Genomic DNA, 23,587 nt, shown 5'->3' with positions numbered 1-23,587 from the left:
CAGATTCTCTCCGTCAATTGACTTTCGGAATTTTTCGCAATTAAAAATAATTCATGTAGAAGCTAAAAACTGTAAAGAGACCGGTATCAAAGAAAAAAATTCCCTGCCTGCAAAGACAATGCTGACCCTAAAAACGGAACCTCTCTGTCAAAACTAAGTAATTTTTTCAAGCACTGATGATGTTGTAAGTGATGCAGAAAGATAGCATTGTACTACCATTTACCAATGTATGATCGATTGTATTTTCTTTTACTTAACGACCAAATAAAATCTTAAGAATGAAAAAGACGGAAGGAGATTATAGATCACTCCAATAATAACACTTTATAATGCCCATATAATGCATAATTTACCCAGTTTCGAATCTAACCCTTTTAATTCTGCACATCTTTGAATCCGATTGTCCACAAAGCTCACATACACAATTTAATAGATCATCAATGTTCAATGCGTAAGGTCGATGCTGATTTTTTGTTCGTTTGCTCATTAAATCCTATGTCTACACGCACTATAGGTGGTTTTTCATGATGTCATGTGAAACCACTAACTATGATGGCCATACTGATAAATTTGAAAAGTCACAATCAGCTAGGAAAAAAATTCAAACATATACTTTGTGATTTTGAAAAAAGCATACTCCATAGTTGAACACCACTGAAGCACATGAAAATAATTTGCTTAACAGATTATCGATGTCAAAGAGAAAATCAACACAACGTGACAAAGAGAAATATGAGAGAGTTCGAATTCCCATTAGATTTTCTCGGTGGAAAAATGAGAAGCTGGCCACGATCTTTGCCATCTTCGCCCACTATTAACGTCATTCTATTACCACTTTTTTCGATGCGACGATCGCCGGCAGACAAAAATCCCGACGTTCTAGGCCTGGAGCAAATGTTAGAGCAGAGTCCATTGTGCCGTACAATACAATATGTATGGTGCTCTTAACGTTCTCGTTGCAAGACCAGCTTTCTTTTCAGAAAAAAAAAGGAAAGAAAAAATGTTGTTTACCAGCGGACGAGGCAAAGATTCGTACGAAAGGTTTGATGTCTGCCAGAGCGGAATGGCACGTGTGAGGTGCGGTCGTTTTTCAGTACCGGAACATCACAACATGAGCACTCGCAGACGTCAATCTAACTGTGCAAATCCACCGCAGATCTTGAACTTTCGACTCTAGCGCAAGCAACTCTTCGTCACCTAATATCCGCGGATTCTGAACGAGTCTCGAAGACCTGGCGCAATTCCTCGATCAGTTGATCTCCTCCAGAACAGCACAACTTGTGATGAGCGCAGCAAAAGCCGCAGCTGGGGAGCGAATGCTCGAGGAGGACGCCCTCCCAGGTTGCTCTGAGCAAGCCAGCTGCCATCAACCTTGCGACGAAGTACGCGCGACCTGCTCGAGTTGTCCAAGAGCGATAGGCGATCAGGGTTGACCTGGAAAAGCTCGGCTGCTCTCGGCCCGCACCGCAGCGTCCCACGTACAGCGCCCTCCCGGCGCCGACGACTAGTGCGAGGGGCAGCGGCGAGCCGTCGAACACGAGCAGTGGCGGAGGGTGCACGCTGCGAGCGGTCGCGTCGCGGCGATCAATGGGCGCGACTCAGAGGGCTGCGCCGGCCGCCACAGCTGCCTCTGTTCCCCTTCTCTCCTCGCTGCCCCCAAGCAAGCAGGCATTGTCGGCGTTGACGGTGTGTTGCATGTCTCACGACAGCTAGGTTGAATTCGGGTGTGAGGCAAGGAACCATCCGTTTCCCGTACCATCTGATCGCCAGCACCACGCTAGTCTCGTGTGAACATCAAAATGAGCGAACTCGATCAACTACGTCAGGAAGCTGAGCAACTTAAAAGCCAGATAAGGGTGAGTCGTGCGTGTCAGTGTTCGGTACCTTTCCTCCGTGATCTCTCCTCGACGCTCTCGTATTCCTTTTTTTACACATACATATATACGCCTATGTCGCTCATCGCAGCTTCCCTTGGATTTGCTGCACCTTATCTAATAGCATCCACACTAATTTGCTTTTTCCAATGTCGAGCAACACTTCACGAACTTGCCTGAACCAATGTACATCCTACGGAGCGCTATTGATTTCCTCTTCTTCACTGCAATTAATGTCATCTTTTCGTTTGTTGAATGGAACTATGTTCTGTTGAGAACTTGTTCCCTACTATGCCTGAACTAAAAGGAGGATAAACACATCACTAAGTACTTCTTATGTGTGACTTATACACTTTTCGCATTGTCTTGGTCTACTTCCGCTCGTTTCACCAAACTCTCTCCGTACGAAAACAGCAGGTGTACGAGCTGTATCAACTCTCCACTCTAAAAATAGTATCGATTGGCTTTCATTTGAAAAGCACTCCTAGTTTCTTGGTTTCCTGTCGGTAACTAGGTGTTTTGGATAATCGCAGAAATTTTAAAGAACTGATTGAGATGTCTGGATGTCATTTCTACTGAAATAATGATGAAAAGCTTTTTGAATAGTAGGAAAATGCTGGAGACAACAAGGAGGTGAGCAGGTTTCGAGGATGGCTTTCACTTGGATGTATTTTGATAATGTATGCGTGGAATCCTTCTATATAGAATGGAACTCCCCTTTACACCCCAGTGCAGCGATCCGCATATACTAGCTCCTAAACAGAAGTAAAGTTTCAGATTACGCCTTAGTATATTCGGTGTGACTGTCGGTCGTTATTCATCGGAGCTCATTAGGCGTAGTGATAGGCGAAGGGGAGAGACGCAGAAAATGGTTACCCGGGAGTCGGATAAGGGTGTAGGGGAGCGAGACTCATCGATCGTGAGTGCCTCGCATGCTCGCCTTATGCAGACTGCTGGAATAGCGGGTCCTGTGAGGAGACGCAGCGTCAAGGGCAGTATGTTGAGCTAATGTGCCTCAGTGCGCGACAACTACCCTGTTTGATACCCACATAAGTACACCACAAACAGCGGATATCATAACAAGGCGCATTAAGTTCAGATTTATTATTGACTGCTCGGAATATATCTAGGAGACGAAGTTTTTGAATGCTTGCTGTCTAGCAAGTACAAGAACATTTTACCGATTCGTTCGAAAAAAAGAGGCAGACAAAAACCTATATTACGTTGGGGTTTACGTCCAAATACTGAGTGAAGAGTGTAAAATTGGCTTTATTTCGAGTATTTTATATGGATCTATTCACCATGTTTTGGGACATTTCCCTGTCCTTTTGAAGGAAAGAGTTGTTACGTATTTATGTCTTTTACATCGCACATTGCGTCATGCATCACATATTCTCAACATTGCTGTCAAATGGTGGAATTCCCTCACAGTCTTTCTTCAGGCCATATTCATTTGATCAAGATGGAAGTGTAGGAGAGCTTGTGCATAGGCGACACCTTAAAGAAATTACTATAAAGAAATTCAGAACTATGATGTTATATACCGCACACTCAGAACTGCCTATAAGTACATCACACCATTTGTAGAGTTCTTCAGGGGAACGATCATTTTTATAACTTTATGAGGGTGTATAGTGGAGTCAAAACGACCTGAAGCACGGTGCAGCGGTTGTGCTGGAAGCGGTGCGGTGGAGCGTAGGATCGAGTGAGGACCCTTGCTACCACCGTTCATAACTGCTGTTCGCGACGTATTGACGATATTGACGGTAACAATATTGACGTCGACTTGTATGCGGAACTACTTACTTAGAAAGGAATTTAAGAGCGAATTTTTGGTCATTTATTTCTCGTTGTATCGACAAAAACATTACATGAACAACAACATTGATTTTTGAAGAGTACAGTTACTAACTGCACAACTTGCAGGACACCGATGGCCCTTGTAAAGTTCTCTTACTGAGAAGAAATTCTTCTGTTGCTTATGGAAAGAAGTTTTTCAAGTGATTTATGCGCGAATAGGGTTTTACTCTCTGCAGTTACTAGTAATGTAGGTGAAACCCCTAACATTTTGAAGAAAGGGAGGCTAGTCGCATTTAACATTTGTGAACAACTTACATTCATTTTCTCACAATTTCTGGTGGGCACCCAATATACTTCACATAATACGATATATAGTGGAGGTAGATAGCAGCATCCTCAGATGAATATCGATTAAGGACAGATATCAATCCTCCGCATTAGGTCCGCGATCTGTCTTGCTTGGAACCGTACGAATATCTGAAGTTTGGATTGTTTTCTTTTTCAGTGGTGCACTTTTTTGCATTGTTTGAACTCATTGTGCATTGTTCCGTTGGTCACGATTATACCAGGGGAGTTGCCGCGCCATTTGCGTCATTTCTGTTTAATATTTTATTATATAGCAGTTGTGTGGATAAGTCTCGGCATCACCTTGCATCTCCTATTTACATAATACGTTACATGATACACTATATCTCATTATACTTCTCCATTTTTTCTTTCCCCATGCTTAAAGCATATGCGGATGCAAACGTGCATAAATTTCGGTCTACAGACATACTCGCAGCGCATCTGTAGAGTAATTGCTGGGTACTTTTTCCAATCACTCACAAATAATTACGCCCTTTTATTGTGACGAGAGAAATCGCTAAATCTGTGTTTGCGCTATTGCAAAGCGACCATCTCATGATGATGATTCGAAGAGGCTTCACAGCGCCTAACCATTAAAACTTTGAAAGCGGTCGTTGGTTTTCAATGATTAAATTCTTTTATAACGCATGTTTGTGCATATACAAACTATAACGGTACAATAATTGGACCATGTTGCTGACTTCTTTACGTTTAATCCGAACTGCAATATCTCTTGCAATTGATGTAGTCTAAATTCATTTCACTTCTTATTTCAATTCTTTTTTTCTTTCACTTACGCTGAATGAGAGTGTCCACTCTATAGAAAATTCTTATGTGTTTTAGGAAGCACGAAAAGCAGCCAATGATACGACATTGGCCAGCGTCGCGTCCAATCTGGAGCCGATTGGGCGAATTCAGATGAGGACTCGGCGGACCCTTCGCGGACATTTAGCTAAGGTTCCTTTTCATTTGTACTAGTTGTCTTATTAGTATGATCATTACTTAAATTTATTTGATAAATTCTGCATTTCAGATTTATGCTATGCACTGGGCTTCTGATAGCAGAAATCTTGTGTCAGCCTCCCAGGATGGGAAACTTATTGTTTGGGATTCATATACTACAAATAAGGTGAAGTATGAGAGTAAATAAACAACAAAACTTGAACTGAAAGAATTATTCGTCGAATATTTTCACAACTGATTTTTACACATACCATATGCAGAAATTGCTCCTCTCCGGTCGTGGTAAGATACCCATAATCATTTTACTACTGCCCAAGATTTATGTTCATTAGAAAGTTTACTGTTGCAAAAGATGTAAAGAATTTTAGTCAAACCAACGACGAAGTAATGCACACCGTAGTTAGAAATCGTTTTCGGTGTGTCACGCACCCCGAGTGCGCGCAAAAATGCTAATGTCGGGCCACTTCACCTCTTATGGGGAACCACCGTTTACCCCTCGTCACTTGACTATTTGAAGCAGGCCATATTACTTGTATCAGGAGAGAATATAGCTACATCACATCGCATCTAGAAAAGCTTACTTTCGAAGTCTGAATCTTACATCCACAAGAACATACAAGGGATTTGGGAGCCAGAAGCGTTCCCCTGCTTCTTAGTGCTCACATTCCTCTGACTTGTAGGATCCGCAGATAATCGGCCATTTGTTTTCCTTGACCTACCGTGTGCGCTCGGACATAGAGTCGAAGCCGGTGCCCTTCACTTTTGAACTGTTTGGGAAAGGACCTCCTTCACTTTTAAACAGTTGGCGAAATTACCCCCCCCCCCCCCTCACTTTTGGGCGGTTGGCGAAAGGACTCCGTCTACTTGAGCTGCACCCCATGAGCTAAACCCCCTTCACCTTAGGAGGGTCCGGCTTCTCCCTATCACACCTATGCGTTCGTGAATGCACACTCACCCGATTAGTAATCACATGAAAAATCATCATTCTTCGTGCCTGCATTTTCGTTTCTAAGAACCCTCGTTTTGACGAACCTGTTTTTTTTAATGTCTGCTTCACGTTAGTTAGGTCCGTGTTTCTCAAAAGCCAGAAAGGCTATACAGAAACGAAGGCTCTCCCTGGATTCAGGTGGTCATAGCTTCTTTTATTATTTGCGAGTTGAAGCTGAACTGTACGCCTCTTCTTATCCGTTAGATGAAATTTTTTTCATTTAGTTCAGGCTACTAGAGTGCTAGTAGGCGAAAACCTTTAGTGATACAAGGTTTGGTGCGAATATGCAGGGTAGTCTTCTTCTCACGCTCATTTTTGGATCCATGGAAGCTTACTCACTCCCCGATTTGTGTATGAGTTTAGGGTCTGTCATTGATATTTGTGGTTGTGTCTTTAACCTTTTAGTGTTTTCGTTCTCAAATGGGAAACATGAGTTTTCGGCATGATAGAAGTTGTCGTGGTGAAAGCACGAGGGCTTTATTGGCAACTATCATTTCAAGTACAACCATTTAGGATGAGTTCCTACACAATTGTGTTGACTAGAGACTAGACTCGACATCGTTTGATGCTCTTTCATATATAGTTGCGTTTAAAGTAATATCCAAAATATAATCTTTGGTGTGACAGCCAAGATCAACTATACATCTTTAAATCCCCTCGCAACAAAGTTATTTCGATGTGATTCTATCTTTTCTTTCAATTATGTCCTAACTATATGTAATTAGTCTTTATTTCAAAAGGTACTATTCACTGTATCTACATTTTAGTATCTTCTGAATAATTTCCCGGCAAATTGTTTTTTTTTTTTGCTGTAGCTCCCGTTCTTTTTGCGCACCACGACTGCGGTTGAGTTTTGATCAGTGGTTGTGCTAAATGTATGAGCACTTTCGCTCTAAATCCAAAAGAGGACTTTTCTCAACGATTCCAGCAGCGCAGTCCACAGCCTATCGATTTTTAGTATCTCCGTCTTTGCCAGCCTCATAGGCTACGAATAAGCCTGAATTCGGAAAGCTGCATGCTATTCACAACCATGTTTCAAATAAGAACTTTTGTGTTTTTATTTCGACCAGATACAATAATAGTTTTCGTTGTCCTGTCTTCCATACATATTCTGGCGCAGTAATGTCATTCGGTAGATCTGGCGATTTCGTCTGCACTTGATCGTGAAACTTGTTGAGCAATGCGGTATATCTGTATGATAAAGTATAATGGTATCGCCATTTCATGTGAAAGGTGGCTAATACACGCTCTGTGATGATTCACCCTAGAAATATACTGTGTTTTCTATGAGAAAATATCCATTCTGTGGGAATTTAAGTATTCTTCTTAGAACTTAAATGCTGATACTTAAATGCTGCTTAAATGCTCGCAGTTGATCAGACCACTCATTTAATGCGAATAGGATAATATTCTCAAAAGCTTTGGCGTATGGAGATTGGATAAGAAATTCTAACTTTGTCAATTCTGAGTATGAGTAGAATTCATTACTAAGTTTCTTGTTAACTGTTGACAACGAAACGTCAGGAATTCATCATATCCTCGTTGATTTCGCGGAGACCACTTATTCTTTTGAGAATTCTGATCATCGTTGTTCGGAACTGAAACGCGTTCTAGATGGAGACGTAAGAAAGAATTGGCTCAACTTTTTTGAGATTTCAATTCTCTTGCCTGTGTTCCGACGTTCTACGCGTTGTCACAGTATCGGCTGCATCTTCCAAAATAAATAGAGTGTAATGTAGAGCAAATCAAGTACTGTGCTTTGGGAGGCACAGTTTGCGGTTATGGTTGTTCTTATATAACAACACTTTTTTGCCATCTTTTGTTGCTGGAACAGTTTTCTACCCAACTAGTATGCAATTCCTCTTTTTAAAGTTGAATTTATTTTTTTATTTCTTTTAAAAAACACCTAGACATGCGGGTTGTACCATACATGTTGTTTTCTTATAGGTCCATGCGATTCCTCTTCGTTCGTCCTGGGTTATGACATGTGCCTATGCTCCTTCTGGTAGTTTTGTAGCATGTGGAGGTAACGTGTTTCATTTCTGTTGTTTTAGTAAACTCTTAGCTCTGTTTACTGTTTTTAATGTGTTTCAGAATCTTGTCTTTTTGCTGCGTTTTGTATGGAAGTACATGTTTTGTGCAGTGATTATCACTGCAAATCAAAAGAGAATTAATTGAAAGAGAATCGTTTGTTTTCGGTTTATTGGGACTTTCTCAGTACTTCCTTGCTTTATCGATGTCTTTGGCTGTCTGCACACAGTTTTTTCAAGACCAAAATAAAATTTGGGAGGAGGCAACAACTTTCAAAATTATGCGTATGTGGTTTAGTTTTGCGAAAATTTTTTCTTGAAAACAGTAATGCTACATCTTTTCTTTTTTTATGTTGAACCAGAAGAACTCGAGCAAAATACCGCAACCACTAACACACTTGTTGCTTGCTTGTTTAAATGCAGTGTTCGAAGAAATTCTCGACTTGTGAATAAGGTTAGGGGCGTAATTTTCAGCGGAAGGAAGGAACACTGATAGAGATACAATAATCGTCTCCTTCAAAATTACCAGCATTTTCAATTTATCCACTGATGCTACCATTTACCCCTAAACTATGTGCCAAGCGCCGTATAGTAGCGGAGAGAAACCAGCATCGAAGCCTCCTGAAGGATGCACTTAAAACTGGTAAAAGCATACGATGTGTTGGCGGCTTATTGTCAGCTGTGCAGAACGACCGTCGCTGCTTTAAACATTCTTCTATGCATTGCGTTATTTATTTGTTTTCAGGATTGGACAACATTTGCTCTATTTATTCACTCAAAACTAGGGAGGGAAATGTACGAGTCTCGCGCGAACTGCCTGGCCATACGGGATATCTGTCGTGCTGCCGGTTCCTGGATGATAACCAAATTGTCACATCTTCTGGAGATATGACTTGGTTAGTTCTTCTTCTTTTATCTCCCTTATTGAGGTCTTCTCCAGCGAAAGGTGTCGATCTCAATCCGAGAGTCGACATCCTTTTTTTAATACAAGGCTCTGTTTTGTCATCATTAGAAGCATTTTTCTTCCAATAAAACTCTTTCGAATCTGATTTTGCTTTATTTTTACTAGTAAATTAATAAAGTTGTTCCCATTCAAATTATTTCTTTTCGCCGTTATTCTCCCCTTCACTTGTCAGCTAATGGGTAAATTAGTGCAATTTCAGTCCATTTTGAGTTGATACATTTCTGCAGCTAGTGACATGTTTGTTTCGGTTATCTGTAGCAGTTCTACCGATTTCTTTTCATGAGCGTTTCGTGTAAAAAGTTGCTTTTCTATCCAGATCTAGTTGTTGTCTACCCAGACTCAATTTTAAATTTGGATTCAGCCACAGCCGATTGTTTTCTCAAAAAAATCGCTTAGGATCCTTTCGAAGTATAAAAAGAACTTAACTTTTAGATACGCTTGACAGTAAAAAAAAAACTTCTTCGGTTCAAATTTTGTTTTAATATCAACCAGATCATGGAATATCCTCGTAAGCTTTGAACTCCAGTCGTACTATCCTCCGTCAGCTAGAATGCATTGGCAGTGCTCATTTCCGTTTGTGCTCCACGCGCTCTGCAGTCTTCATTATATGCCTGATTCCCCTGTAAAGCGCATATTTGCTACTTGCACATTTGTTGTTATATACTTTCTGTCCGTAATGGAGATTACTTCCCTCAAGATTTTTATGATTACTCTTTTCTTATAAGGATCAATCTCCGTTATTAATCCTATATCATTATCGTTGAGAAGGAATCTCCCTATTGAAGGTTTTCAAGTATTAAGTGATTAGAAGAATGATGGAAATTAAAGGGAGGAAGGGAAGTGCCGACATGTGATTGTCTTCGATTCCTTCTGAAAGTGTTATCACTTTCACCTGGTGCTCCAAAATAGAAAGAAGGTTGGGAGGAGTCTCCAGCTTCCCCAATACCCTGTTATCCTAATTCAAATAGGCAACTAAACAAAATCCCATCTTTCCTACCGTTGAGAAATTTCACATGTTAATCTCGAAAAAAATCGTTGATTAAGATCGAACGTTCCGTTCCATTTCATGGCGAGTGATGGAAAACGCGGATATGTCCTAAATTAATTCTCAGGTATAGTAGGGTTGCATAGATTATGAAACAATACATGTGGACTTTTTTTACTAAGCTTATTTGTTTTAGCTTAGCTTATTGCCAGATTAGTCATGATATAGAATTTTAGTTTGGACGTTTGACCATCTCGAGCAGTGAAAATATGAACAGGCTTCAATTTCTCTACGTTTGACAAGTATAGAAATTGTAGTTCATGTTTGATGTAGATGCACTTTGATTTTGAAGCAAACGACAAATCAGACCAGGCAGTCCAAAATTAGAATAGATATCGATTGGTTATTGTCTTCGGTTTGTGTTGTGGATTTCTAGAAAGGGGCATTGATATTAAAACCATTAATAGGTCTTATTAGTAGTGTTGGCATGAATGTCTGTCATGAATTCTTATAATAAGAACTGAATTGAAAAGGAAGAAAGCAGTGAAATATTCGTAAAATGGTCCTCAAGATGGAACCAACTGTAGCTGTTCTGTGCATACGAACTTGTTTCTCTTCCTACCCTAGCCGATTTAGCAGCACTTCATTGATTGGTTCAATGCGGTTCCTGCTGACCTCGTACGTGAATGTTTTTTGAAGTGGTTATGCTGGTTCCTTGTTTTAGCTTGTACACATCCGCTAAGTTCATCCAGATTAGTAGAGTTTTGAACAACGTGAACTTGTTTTTGCGCATTGCATATCATGACTCGCCCAACGTCACGCTTTTTTCAGCGTCACTTGTCTTTTTGATTCGTTTGTTGAGAACAGCGTGTTGCGCAAACATAGCGCATTACTAATAGGCGAGAGGATATTAGCGGACGTGATTTTGTAATAGTCTCCCGCATCTTGTTAGGAATTCTCCAAACTTCTTTGCATTTAGGTCTTCCTAATTTCCTACATATCTGATTTGGCCTGAAAGTGGATAAGGCTTCTGTTATGACCATTGGACTGTTTTCTTAAATTCGTTAAATCAGCAGGATGAATGTGGATAAGAAGGAAACGTTGTAACCATAAGCTAAGAGGATTGGTCCACGCTGCTACCTTCACGTGTAACACAATTTTCCGTTAAAAAAAAGCGGAAGAAATACTGAAATGAGATGTGGAAGAACTCCGTCCTTTATTTCGTTAAAGTTTGAATCTGATACCTTAGGCTGCCCGCGCGGTTGTGAACTCTGCGGGCAGCCTTACTATATAAGTCCCATTTCACAAAATAACAGTGATACGATAGCTTTCTGGTATTTGATATCTGTGAGTTCTTTATTTCAGTGCACTTTGGGATATCGAAACTGGACAACAGTGCACAGCTTTCACTGGTCACACTGGAGATGTTATGTCGTTGAGTCTCGCCCCGGATATGCGCACCTTCATTTCTGGTGCTTGCGACGCTAGTGCTAAGGTAGTACAGTCTTCCTACCATTTCTACTTTCAGTGGTCTAATTATATTAAATGTTGGTGGCGTAGTAATTGTGTATGAAATCGTTTTCATTTCAGTTGTGGGATATAAGAGACGGTATGTGCAAACAAACATTCCCAGGTCACGAGTCGGACATCAATGCTGTTGCTGTAAGTGCACTTTTTAATATCAAGATTCTGAAGTAGTTATCCGCAACCTGCAATTATTTAGTTCTTTCCTTCTGGTTATGCCTTCGCCACTGGATCTGATGACGCCACTTGTCGTCTGTTTGATATTCGTGCCGATCAAGAATTGGCCATGTATTCTCATGATAACATCATTTGCGGTAAGTAGCTCTTGGTTCTTTCTGATTATTTGGTTTCTCCCGAAAAATTGACTTCATGTTCTTATCTTTGATAGTACATCAACTCGTGGTCTTAGGTATCACAAGCGTGGCATTCTCGAAATCTGGGCGACTTTTATTCGCGGGCTACGACGATTTTAATTGTAATGTCTGGGATTCAATGAGACAAGAAAGAGCAGGTGAGTCCTATTCTGTATGTGTTGGTCTTGATCACAGCATTGAAGTGAAACTTTAGGTTTATTTGTCCTTCTACTCAAATAAGTTCATTTTTGTTTGTCAATGTCTTGTTTCAAAATTGTCGTCGTAAATGCTTCTGTGTGTTTCTGATCCACATGACTTTTTTGGGATCTATCGTTCGGCAATAGCATCAATCGTGGATGCGCTCTGTATGCTGTCCTTTGTGTCTAGCCGCATAACGGTCGGCGTCCACCGCTCTGTTGTGATATTTCCACCGTTGCTGGACCTCAGGAAATTGCCAACGCTTTGCCGACTCGCCCGCTATTGATTTTTCATGAATGAAATAATTAAACTGTGGGGACGGCATACGTTATGTTAAGCGAGAAGACAAGACTAGTAGATCCAGGAAAATTGCTACATTTCCTTCAGTTTCTGAGAATTGTTTGGTTTTGGTCCATTTAGTAAAACAATCTAAGTACCTGTTAATTTGGAGATACAGTTTTTTGTGAAGAGATTGTAAAGTTTTATTGTCAATATCGTTTCCATTTTAGTATCATAAAATAACTTAAGACTAAGTTTACAGATTTTTATTAGTGTGTTTGAAAAATCATGTAAATATTTGCGGAGATTTTACTTTTATCCCAAGAGTCAGGCTGAGCACAACTTTTGTGACAATGCGACAACCATTCATTCGACTTATTGGGGTGCAGTCAGTGTGTTAATACACATAACAAAATGTAAATAAAAATGAAGTGCAGCATAATTTGAACTTCATTACAGGTGTATTGGCTGGCCATGATAATCGAGTATCATGTCTTGGAGTGACAGAAGACGGAATGGCGGTATGCACCGGCTCATGGGATAGTTTCTTGAAGATTTGGAACTAAGAAGCAGTTGTGCGTACTGCTCCCTCTTCTGGCCTGCCCGTTGTCGTCCCCAGCAAGGTTGTCGCCGTGAAACTTTCTCTGTCCTTTGTTTCGAGTAAGGCTCAACGAGCGAAGAAAAGATGCCGCTCAAAACTGTGCAGCAGCCTTTTTGGGTCGCGGCGATTTCCAAAATAGGTGATGTTTGGAGTGTGTCGAATATATCATGGTCTCCCACTTCCGCTGCTTTTGCGTTTTCCCCTCTTTTGCTTGTCCTTTTTATAGTATCATTGCGACAAGCACAGCACTCTTGATCCTATCAGACTTATCCGCTAACTTCTTCATTTCGACCCTCTTCTAGTTGCATGTGTACTCTCATGTGTACTCCACTCTATTTATTGTTACTGACCGATCGAACTTCGTTTCACGTTCTGAAACATGTTGTAAATTGCTACATACGGTGGTGCCACGTTCACCCCTCACAAAGCTCGCTCCTAGTCTTCAATACCTGTCACATCGTCCATCATTTATTGTTTCAAGGAAGTTTGTCTTTTTGTTTCACAAAAACATTAATGTTATTGATTTATTTATATATGGATCATTTTTTAATTTTTAATTTGATGTTTGTCATAAAACTGATTGCTTTCTCTCTTCGTGTCTTTCTGGATTTTTTTAAAGCATATCCGCTCCCACATAATTGGTTGTTCATGGAGTTATGTCCCAGTTATAGTATCAGTGCTTTTCTTTGTCTCATGCAAAGAATATGGCTCTGCAAGGCGACGAGTAAGCGAAAGTACTTACATATGACGCAATTTAACGAGCGATTGGCGAGAACGAAACGTGTTTGTAATTATTTGGAATTGAAGGAGGGGCATTGGGGGGTAGAGGTGCACGTGAACTGAAATGAAACTGCTTTGTGTGAAATGCCATCACCATCAATTAATGGGTTACTGCTAGATTGGCAACCATGCAGCTGGTGCGCCAACAGCAGCGGCTTTGTTGCCAGTGATATTCACAAGCGTTTCGTAGCTGAGGCTGCTATGTAGAAAGTTCTCGGTGGTGTTTATGGTGGAAAATTTATTTGTTTGTTTGGATGTGCTCTGGAAAACATTTGTCCACATTTGTGGTAAACTTTGAAACTTGAAGAATCCTCAGTTGTTTGTGATCGCGTAATTTTTCGTAGTCAAAAGTTGCCTTGCAGTGCGATCAGGTAGAATTTTGATTGTGTTTCGGCAGTTTCTAACGTCTCAAACAGGACTTAACATGTACAGAAAACTCAACCAGTAGCCTTTTTATTGATTGGGTTGAGCTGTAGCCAAAACTGGCATTCATCTTTATTAACAGCTAACGTTTTAGCGTTATCGCCTTCGTCATAGCGTGGAAAGCCGTCAGTGATTTATTTTCTAAGTTACGTTACTAGATTTCTCCACAACGGTTTACCGCCTCGTAGTGGCGTGGCGGTGACTCTGGGCGTCTAACTGCAATGCACAGCGAACATTCGCCCCGGCAGGGTCTTCCAAGCTGAGAAGGAGTTCGACACATCTGACATTCCGACTTCTCGGAATCGGAAGCCTAGCTAAGAGTAATCCACTGCTAAGATTCACCACCGTCTTGGCAAAATGTCGCAAGGTGGCTCCCTGATCCATATAGGTTGGGCTACGACCTGTGGTGAAAGCTAATCTCGCCGTGGCAGGGCTGCTTAGTTTGGGGAAGTCTTTTTGACACTCCAGCATATTCACTGCCTCAGTACCCTGCACACTGGACCTTGCCGTCTCAGACGTCGGACGCTATGGCGACCGGTGAGAGGCGATCAAATCTCAGGTTGCTCAGGATGTCATTGATTCTGGACCAAGGCGACACACGCACGACTCGCCATGGAGACTGTCTCAGACTGTGTACTTACAATACAACGCGAGAACAGTGTCCACAGACGCTGACCTGCATGCCCTTCTCGGAGTTGCAGAGCGTATCAAATTTCACGTGATTGCTCTGCAGGAGACCAAATGCAGAAGGAGCGACGTACGGCAGATGAATGACGGTACACTCGTCATTCGTGGAGAGAAGGTTCCGTCGTGAAATGTAGGCGGTGTTTTTTTTGTGCACCCATCTGTCGTCCATCTTGTCGATTCTCACGAGATCCTGTCACCTCGTCTGGCCATTCTTCGCCTCCACTCTCTGCGCCAAAAATCCATCAGTATTATCAACTGCTGTTCACCAACATCAGCAGTTGATGATTCCGAATTGGACGCGTTTTACGAGGAGCTGGAGGAAGTAGTCCGCAACGAGAAGTCCTTTTACAAATTCGTTGTCGGAAACTTCAACGCAAAACTAGGAAAGGCCACAGAAGAGGAATACAGGATTGGAAGATTTGGACTAGCGGACCGGAATGAAAATGGCATTCGTCTCGCCTGACTGTTGTCCGCCGCTCGCCTCTTTCATGGGAACTCTCTTTTCATGAAAGAAGATCATCGTCGGTGGACATGGGAATCGCCCAATGGCGCGACTCGTGCGGAGATCGACCACATACTCACCAACCGGAGGTGGTGTCTACTTGACTTCTCAGTAGTACCATCCTCTTGTAGTGGTTCTGATCACCGTCTCCTTCGTGCGAAAATACGACTTAGCCACACGATGGAAAAGAACATCTGCTATCGACAACGAGGGAGTAAAGAAGTAGTCTACGACGATTGCGTACTCGAGTACTCCTTGTTCCAAGGTGACTGGCACATCGAGGAGGACCCAAACGTGGACTACGAGGTGCTGCTAAGAGGATTACGAGCCTGTGCTGAGCGTGCCTCGAAGCCGCGCACGACAAACTTGGATCGAATTTCGAAGACCACTAAGGAATTGTTGGAAAGAAGAAGGGCCTTGAGGCTTGATCCGAATGCATCGCACATTGAGCGGTTAGTAGCAAACACTAGCTGCAGAGAAGCGTTGCAGGAGGATCTTTTGAAGTATAGGCAGAAGAAGATTCTGGAAGCAGCACAAAGAAGAACGAGTCCAAAGAAGTGCCGCAGGGATCTCCGCGAATATAATATTCCGCTAGCAACCTTGCTGAGCGAAGACGGGACTCGCACGTCTTCTCGTCGTGAGATGGAGGTCATTACGGAGAGGTTCTACCAGAACCTTTACCGTTTATCAACTCCTGTGTCAAGCCCGATCATCCCCACTGGTGAAGCTCCACCACGGATTCTCCCTTCGGAAGTACGAGTCGCTGTCAAGAGCATGAAACCTGGCACAGCCCGCGGACCTGATTTCATATCAGCAGGCTTTCTTCGGGCTGGTGGCCATCCGCTTCATGTAATCTTAGCAGCGCACATGACATCCTTCCTTCAGAAAGAAAGGATCCCAGACCAATGGAAGACCTCGCGAACCGTTCCTATCCATAAGAAAGGTGACCGACAGGACCTTCGGAACTACCGTCCGCTTGCTGAGCGCGTTATACAAAGTATTCACCAAGATCATCCTCACGCGCATATCTAGGACGTTGGATGAAGCCCAGCCTCAAGAACAAGCTGGATTCGGCCAGGTGTTCAGCTGCTTGGACCACATCCAGACCGTGTCGAGGGTCATAGAGGTTTGCCAAGAATACCACCTGCCCCTTGTTCTAACCTTCGTCGACTATGAGAAAGCCTTTGACAGCGTAGAAACGAATGCAATACTGTCAGTGCTGGTCGATCAAGGAGTGGACGCTTCGTATGTGAGGGCATTAACCAATTGCTACGATCGATGCACGACTAGGATACAGCTTTTCCACCGCCCTCTCACCATACCCATTGGAAAGGGGGTACGACAAGGCGATACTATATCGCCGAAGCTGTTCACGGCTGCATTGCAATGGATAATGAAATCACTTTCCTGGGAAGAAAGGGGCATACGTGTCGATTGAAGATTTCTCTCGAAACTTCGTTTCGCCAACGACGTCGTTCTCTTTTGAAGCAGTACCCATGAAGCAGAAACGATGCTCAACGAATTGAACGAAGCAGGGAAGAGAATAGGACTACGAATAAACAGAAAGAAGGCACAGTTCATGAAGAACGCCTCCTGCGAGGACGGAGGAGTACAACTTGAAGGCTCCCAAATAGTGGAAACTTCGTCATACGTATACCTCGGACGTTCCATGAACGTGGAAAACGACTTTAAGGAAGAACTGAATAGAAGAATGAGAGCAGCATGGGCAGCCGTCAGGGAAGCTACGGACCAACTGACAGACCAAGACCTTCGTGCCCATCTGTTCGACTCGACCGTTCTTTCAGCGCTCTGTTACGCAGCGGAGACGTGTGCACCGCTGCCATGTCTAGGAAGCTACTTACTACCCACAGAGCCCTTCAGAGATGTCTTCTGAAGTTTAGAGTTCGGCTATCACTTGGATGTTTTCTGTTGGGAGAGAATGAGGCGCTTGTGAAGATAATGTGATGGCCTTGATTTCTTTGATAATCTGATGGCTTCGATTTTCCAAGCTAAGTCGAAGGCGATAACGCCGAGACATTAGCCGTCAATAAAGGTCAATACCGCTACGGCTAAAAAAAAATCAATAAAAATGGCACGTATCCAACATGCCAAAATTCAAAGGCAGTCGAACATGGGCAATACTCAACCAGTACCTTTGAGAGATGTACTTTTATTAAATGTCAATGCTGAAATTGGGTGTAGGCATTGCAAATTAGGAAGTTGTCTTAGTCCACAGATCTGACATCCGCAAAAAAAGACGGTATGACCACCATTCGCCTCGACTTCTACTATAGTCTGTCTTTAGTTTCTAATTATGAGATAAATGAAAGAAGAAGATTATTTATTCTGTGGATTCGTGGAAAGGAATGAGTTACATGCAATAGATAGGACATACATTTTTTTTTTCTATGACGCCGACATTTCGCAGTCGGGATCTGCTAACCTATTTTGTACTCATTGTATTTTGTACTGCCATTCATCGTTTAACGGCATCAAAAAAGGGGAAGTTTTGCCTCGAAAAGTCTCGTTGGAAAGCATTACTCTCTAATCTTTCGATTATTCTTTGTAATATTTTCATGTGTCTAAAGCTCCAAAGTAGTTCCATGCCTATTCCGATATCTTCGAAAAGTGCACATTCTCACACAAAATGCCGCTTACAATCAGAAAAATGCTAATGCGAAAACAAAAACGAGTTAAAGGCATCACTCACGAATCTGAGGTGGTGCGGGATTCAGGTGGGTCATGCCTATACGGTGTCGTAGATTATGGGGAGGAGGGTGATTCCGTCCGTCCCAGTTTTAAGCAATAACCGTCTAAAACCCGTACCATCCCGGTTTCGTGGGGTAATACCATTAATGTTAAAGTGGAGTAGGTCGAGCTTGGTTGCTCTTTGTCCTTTAGTTCGAGTTTAGTTGGACTCGGTCTCTAATAATTTCTCGAATGCATCATTGTTGGGATGTAAAAGAGATCAAACTGCTTCGAGGTCATCTTCGAGACGAATATCTCCAGCGGTGGATAACTGTGAATTTTAGGAAGTAGTCCTGCACATCCAGATTTATTGATACTGTCCTTGTTTCTTTTTTTGAATGATAGAGTTTGAACTCAGGAAGCACATAATCGAGAGTGAACATCTTCCACCGTTCCCTTCAAATATGTGGAAGGCAGAATAGTAAAAATAAGCGAATACACGCGATATTTATACATTCGGGACACTTGTTGAACACCAGAAACATATAGAGTACGATACAGGTTCTATGCGGTGAACAGTAAATCTCCATCAGATCTAGGCGCACAGTGAAGTATAGCTGGACATTCCAACAGAAAATCATCCGCAACTGCACAGCAGGTCTATTGAGTTTGGGAAAATGTCCTGAATAGAACTTTACTTTTTTCTTAGAATTTTAAAGAAGTCCAGTCCAGCTAGGATAATTCCATAATAGAATTAAATTAGAATATGGTAGAAGCTTCTCATAGCTTGGGGTATATATGCGGGCGTAGGTGCAAAGAAAGTGTGATTTCGATTAACAAAAGCCATTTGCGAACTATCGTCCACTATGAATTCCTGCAAGGCCGTAGTCCACAACTGCCGCTGCCAACATTTGCGCTGCGTTAAAACAGGACATCATGTCCTAAGCGATGGTTTGTCGTTGGCATAAGCGCTTCCGGTATCGCTACTGGGTACGAGAGTTGAATCCTATGTGTCAGGTATGCGCGACACCGATAGTGTCTCCCTTGTGACGAATAGCCTTAAAAAGAGCCCAAAGATGACCTACACCAAAAAAAAAAGATTGCTTTATTGTTGGTGGGATCATTGGGGAATGTTTCACTTCGAATTCCATTTTGCTGGATTCGCAGTGGATGCTGTTCTGCACACCATTCAACTCGAGAAATTAGGTGATACTACTCGTCATGAACGCACGAAACGAGGCAATAATTGTGAACTTCAATACAACGCTACGCCTTACAAAGTTGATCCGCCAGAAAACTGCCGAATTCGAACGGCTATCTAGTGCTGCTTATTTTTATTTTTTTATGTTTTGACCTGATCACCTCTGACTCAATTCTGTTTCCTGCTCTGAAACGTCGCTTTCGTGAAAAGAAATTTAACAATCAGTCGGAATTTGAAACTGAAATCGTCCACTTCTTACGTTCGCCATCACCATAAATCACGAATCGAAGAGCAAGCAGACTCCTATTACAGACCTTGATGTAAACCATAGCACTGACTGAGATCTTCTAACAGGAAACAGCAATGTTGAAACAGTGTTTGAAGTGAAGGAAAATTTCACTCGACTTTTCTCTCATTGCAATATATCACTGAAATCAACTGTATTCAGAGAGATTAACATGTTTTTATCTTTTTCTAATATGTTGCACCATAAGTTTTTTCGGTCTAAAAATTACCACATTAAGGCCAATTGATTTGGTTCTAGGGGACCTCGAATATTTATTCATCGTACCGTCCATTTCGACAGTCATATTTCTTCATCTTATTCGAACATTAAAAAGTCAAGAAATAAGTACACGATAGTTTCCTGTATGTACCATAAATGATGTTCTGTGAATCTGAGTTTGCATAGCAATAATGAACATCATTTTGATAGAATTAGAAGATGTGCAAAAGCAAAGTACCGAAGCAGAAACAGCAGCATGATTGGGCAAGAAGCAATTGGTTCGCGACGGTGTTTCGCGACGCCTACGTACAACAGGCTTTCTGCTATGCAAAGTGCGTCGTCAGTTCATATGGAAGACGTACGTGAATGTGTGAAAAGAGCTATCATTAACCTTAAGAAAGCTTACATTAAAAAGAAAGAAAGCGACCAACGAGGTGGTGCCGTGTCAACACCTTTCCATGTTTTGAGGTACGACGCCACGTGCAAAAGGCATCTTTAGTAGTTACTACTAATGGAGCAACTATAACAACAACTGGTCAGCTATTATCACGGCTTTATGACCATTGTGTGCAGGTAATCTGTAGAGGAGTCAAAGCAACCTGCATCTTAGTTCAGTTGCGTAAACAGCTGCATTATCGAATCGGCGTGAGCTGGAGTTTGTGATCGAGGTCAGATCTTTGCTTTTCGCAGTCGAACTACAGAGATGTATGAAGATTTCTGATCCAGTCGCATCCGTGAGATCTACCGCGCCTCCTCTGGTGCTGCTGACCATACAAATGCACAGGATTTCAGCAAATGTAGCTCGACTGTGCTTCTCTGACGTTGTTTTTCAGATATCACTTCGATAAATCTCGTATTGTAGAGTGACCAGGCGTTTGAGGGAATAGATAACATATGTCTTTGATTTCGCAGGCTCTGGAGAAGACGGTCAAACCTTAAGAGGAACAAAGAATCAATAGCAATCTGTTGATAGTCGAATTTAATCAACAGCCAAGATTGTTAAAAAAAAATTTATTACGGCTAACGTTTCGGCGTTGTCGCCTTCGTCAGAGCCTGGAAAGTAATAACATTTGCAATATATCCTCTCAAATGCCTCATCCAGAACAAGTCATCATCCCCTAGGATATTACACCCGGAAACAAAAACCAAAAAAGCCCAAATCGTTGTGCCTACCTCGGTAGCCGCGTTGCCGTGATGTTAGCGGATATCCGCGTGGCGCAATCGCTCCACTGATACTAATTAGGATGCGACCTGCATATGACCCCGTAGATCAAACCCGCAAAGGTTTTGATACAGAGCCAGCTCGTTGGTCACGGCTAAGCACTCTTCCTTTCTATTCATTTTTGGACCTTTTGCGTTTATCCAAAACGCTTCTAAAGTTCTGCGAGCTATAATTTCGGGTTCGTACGATAGAATTGTGACAGCTATGCAGAAAGGAACGTTTTCATGACATTGTCTGCGGTGAACTCCGAGGGTAGTTGCTGCATTCGATTGTTGCATCCTCCTTAAATGTTCTTTAATGCGAACAGAAAGAGGGCGCCCTGTTTCGTTAATGTATTGGTCCCCGCATGTTTTGCACGAAATTAGATAGGCTACACCAGAGACCATGCAGTCCCCTTCTTTCCCGAATGGGCATATTACACAGTCTGGAGTGAGACAGAAGCGGTCGTACATTCTGTTTCGAACTAGTTGTTTTTTTTTAAGATTTGTTGGAGGTATTTCCACAACTCTCACTTGGTCCTCGAGACCGCATTTCACGAGACTAGCCCGTATAGCTTTACTCAGGTCGTCGGTTATGAAGGACAGGCAGAAATTGATCTTATTCGACTCAACCAGTGTGGCATATTCTCGCTGCGCACCAAGATCTGGCCTACGTGCTACATTACCAATGTAACCGTTAGAATTCGCGATGCGTTGCGCCAGGCTGTCGTTATCACGGTAACGCGGCTACTGAGGTAGGCACAACGATTTGGGCTTTTTTGGTTTTTGTTTCCGGGTGTAATATCCTAGGGGATAATAACTTGTTCTGGATGAGACATTTGAGAGGATCTATTGCAAATGTTCTAACTTTCCAGGCTCTGACGAAGGCGACAACGTCGAAACGTTAGCGGTAATAAATTTTGTTAACAATCTTGGCTGTTGCTTAAATTCGACTATCAACAAGTTGCAATCTCTATGCCAAGATTCAAGGAAAGTCGAACTTTCGCACTTCTGGAAGCAATAGCAATCTGTCATTTGCACAAAATTCTGCACTTCTAAACTACTTGTACAATGCTAAGATTCAAAGAAAGCTGAGACTGGGAATTAGGAGTTATTAATGGAAAAAAAAACAGTTAGCTAACCGCAGTGATGTGCATCTGCATCGGTTCCCTAGCTTACACTGTAGCGATCTTGGTCATCGAGCTGGATAAGGGAATCGCTTTCTCCTATGGTATACGCCTAGCCAAAATTGTCACCTTTTCCCGACATTTTCGCATGTCAAAGACTTAGCTCCGGTGTGCGAACAGTTGCGGAAACTTCCCGTTATCCCTATAAAACAGGCCGATAGTTTTTCTGATCCATATAAGTAGACAGAAGACACGCATGAAGGGAAAATGACTAGCAGAATTAGCCGTGGGGGCTGTTCCTGGCTTTCTGTTTATGAACGTATAATGGATTTCCTAAGGTGATATTAAAAGCAAACGTTCAACCTCTCGACAAGTTCTCACTACGTTTTCAATTCAGCGAGGTGGCAAAAGTCCAGTTTAAGGAAAGAACGATTCGCGCGGAAGCTAATTTCCTACACCTCGTTCCATGTATAGCGGATTTTTTTTTCCAGAGGTATAGACTTTGGTCGAGTATGGCGCAGTTGGTGAGAGGTTATGCATACGGTCTACAGCTCGGAACTCCATAGAGCGAACCCAACCTTTTATCCCTCCAGGCTCGATAATTTGGTACGGAAAGGTGAAAACACTGACTTGGTCCCCACATCACATGAGTTATTATATAGTACAACACGCGTTCATAAACCTCAACGATTCCAAATTGGAATCAGACGTGTAAGCGCATCCCAGGCGGACTTATAACTTAGTCAAAACGTCATGAAGGACGGACAGTTGCGTGTGCGGTTACGCTCGAAGCGGCGTGGTCGCACACGCAACTGTCCGTCCTTCATGTCGTTTTGACCCAACTCTGTGTGTCTGATGCTTTATCGCCAAACTTTTGATGTAGAATCACTGGCTCTGTTGTGGACTCCTCAGCCACCTGTCCAGTCGACCCACATCAAGTCGCATACCCTCCTCAGTGTTATCTCTTTCATGTAGGTCAGAAATTAACGGGTATCACCAAACGTTATTCAACAATCAGTTAATCTGTTGAAATGATACTCGAAATTCAAACTCCTACAAATTTTGTGTCTGATTTTAGCGCCGGGAGGGGTGTGAAAAAGTGAGTGGCAAAAAAAAATTGATCTGTAAGACCGAATCGAAAGCGGGATTCCTCTCGTTGTCCCACTACCCACTGCAGTCTAATTGGGATTTTTTTTCAGTTGAGAAAGCATATCGCATTTGACCCTCTGAAGTCAAATGCGATACTCTGAAACGCCAAGAGTTCTGAGTGATCGATCAAGCTTTGAAAAGAATATCCGCAATGATGAATGAGGAAAGTCTGCGGTAAAAATTAAAAATAGCACGTATACTCTAGAGTTGCTTCCTCAATGTTAAACGAATCGAAGATGACTCGAGGGTTGGCACGATAGCGACAAATCAAATATTTGTTAGAAAATGCCAAATAACTGCTTGGAAAGAAAAAAAAAACTGAACGCTTGAGGAGAATACATAGTTTTGGGTTGGTGTTGTCAATATTAGCCGCAGTAGGAACTTCCAAATAACAGACAAAAGGAAGGGTAAAGTAATA

At 42.2% G+C, this 23,587-nt stretch overlaps 4 protein-coding genes across 5 annotated transcripts; all 4 read left to right on the top strand.

Annotated features, from left to right (window-relative positions):
* Positions 1 to 1,799: 1,799 nt before the first annotated feature.
* On the top strand, positions 1,800 to 15,260 carry RB195_019634 (uncharacterized protein; the record flags this gene model as incomplete). 2 transcript variants are annotated; one of them, XM_064187569.1, is made up of 12 exons in its annotated part: positions 1,800 to 1,856; positions 4,866 to 4,979; positions 5,056 to 5,151; positions 7,921 to 7,999; positions 8,749 to 8,899; positions 11,318 to 11,447; positions 11,543 to 11,614; positions 11,676 to 11,790; positions 11,886 to 11,987; positions 12,766 to 12,827; positions 14,670 to 14,912; positions 14,985 to 15,260. In XM_064187569.1, 12 exons carry the CDS (start codon positions 1,800 to 1,802, stop codon positions 15,258 to 15,260), a joined length of 1,497 nt encoding a protein of 498 aa, XP_064043449.1. The 2 variants fall into 2 exon arrangements, with proteins under 2 accessions (XP_064043449.1, XP_064043450.1); XM_064187568.1 differs by lacking the exons at positions 14,670 to 14,912; positions 14,985 to 15,260 and having other exon boundaries at positions 12,766 to 12,872.
* A 42-nt stretch (positions 15,261 to 15,302) lies between these two features.
* Positions 15,303 to 16,331, top strand: RB195_019633 (uncharacterized protein; the record flags this gene model as incomplete). Its single annotated transcript, XM_064187567.1, has 1 exon — positions 15,303 to 16,331. One exon carries the CDS (start codon positions 15,303 to 15,305, stop codon positions 16,329 to 16,331), a length of 1,029 nt encoding a protein of 342 aa, XP_064043448.1.
* A 478-nt stretch (positions 16,332 to 16,809) lies between these two features.
* Positions 16,810 to 17,193, top strand: RB195_019632 (uncharacterized protein; the record flags this gene model as incomplete). Its single annotated transcript, XM_064187566.1, has 1 exon — positions 16,810 to 17,193. One exon carries the CDS (start codon positions 16,810 to 16,812, stop codon positions 17,191 to 17,193), a length of 384 nt encoding a protein of 127 aa, XP_064043447.1.
* Positions 17,194 to 19,006: 1,813 nt separating this feature from the next.
* RB195_019631 (uncharacterized protein) lies at positions 19,007 to 19,309 on the top strand (the record flags this gene model as incomplete). The annotated part of the gene is made up of 1 exon (XM_064187565.1): positions 19,007 to 19,309. The coding sequence occupies one exon, from the start codon at positions 19,007 to 19,009 to the stop codon at positions 19,307 to 19,309; it is 303 nt and encodes a 100-aa protein (XP_064043446.1).
* Positions 19,310 to 23,587: the final 4,278 nt, after the last annotated feature.

The sequence above is a fragment of the Necator americanus genome, chromosome II (assembly GCF_031761385.1).
Source record: "Necator americanus strain Aroian chromosome II, whole genome shotgun sequence".
NCBI classification, from domain to species: Eukaryota; Metazoa; Nematoda; class Chromadorea; order Rhabditida; family Ancylostomatidae; genus Necator; species Necator americanus.
Note: the sequence above shows the minus strand (reverse complement) of the source record. Positions and strands in the feature narration are given on the sequence as shown.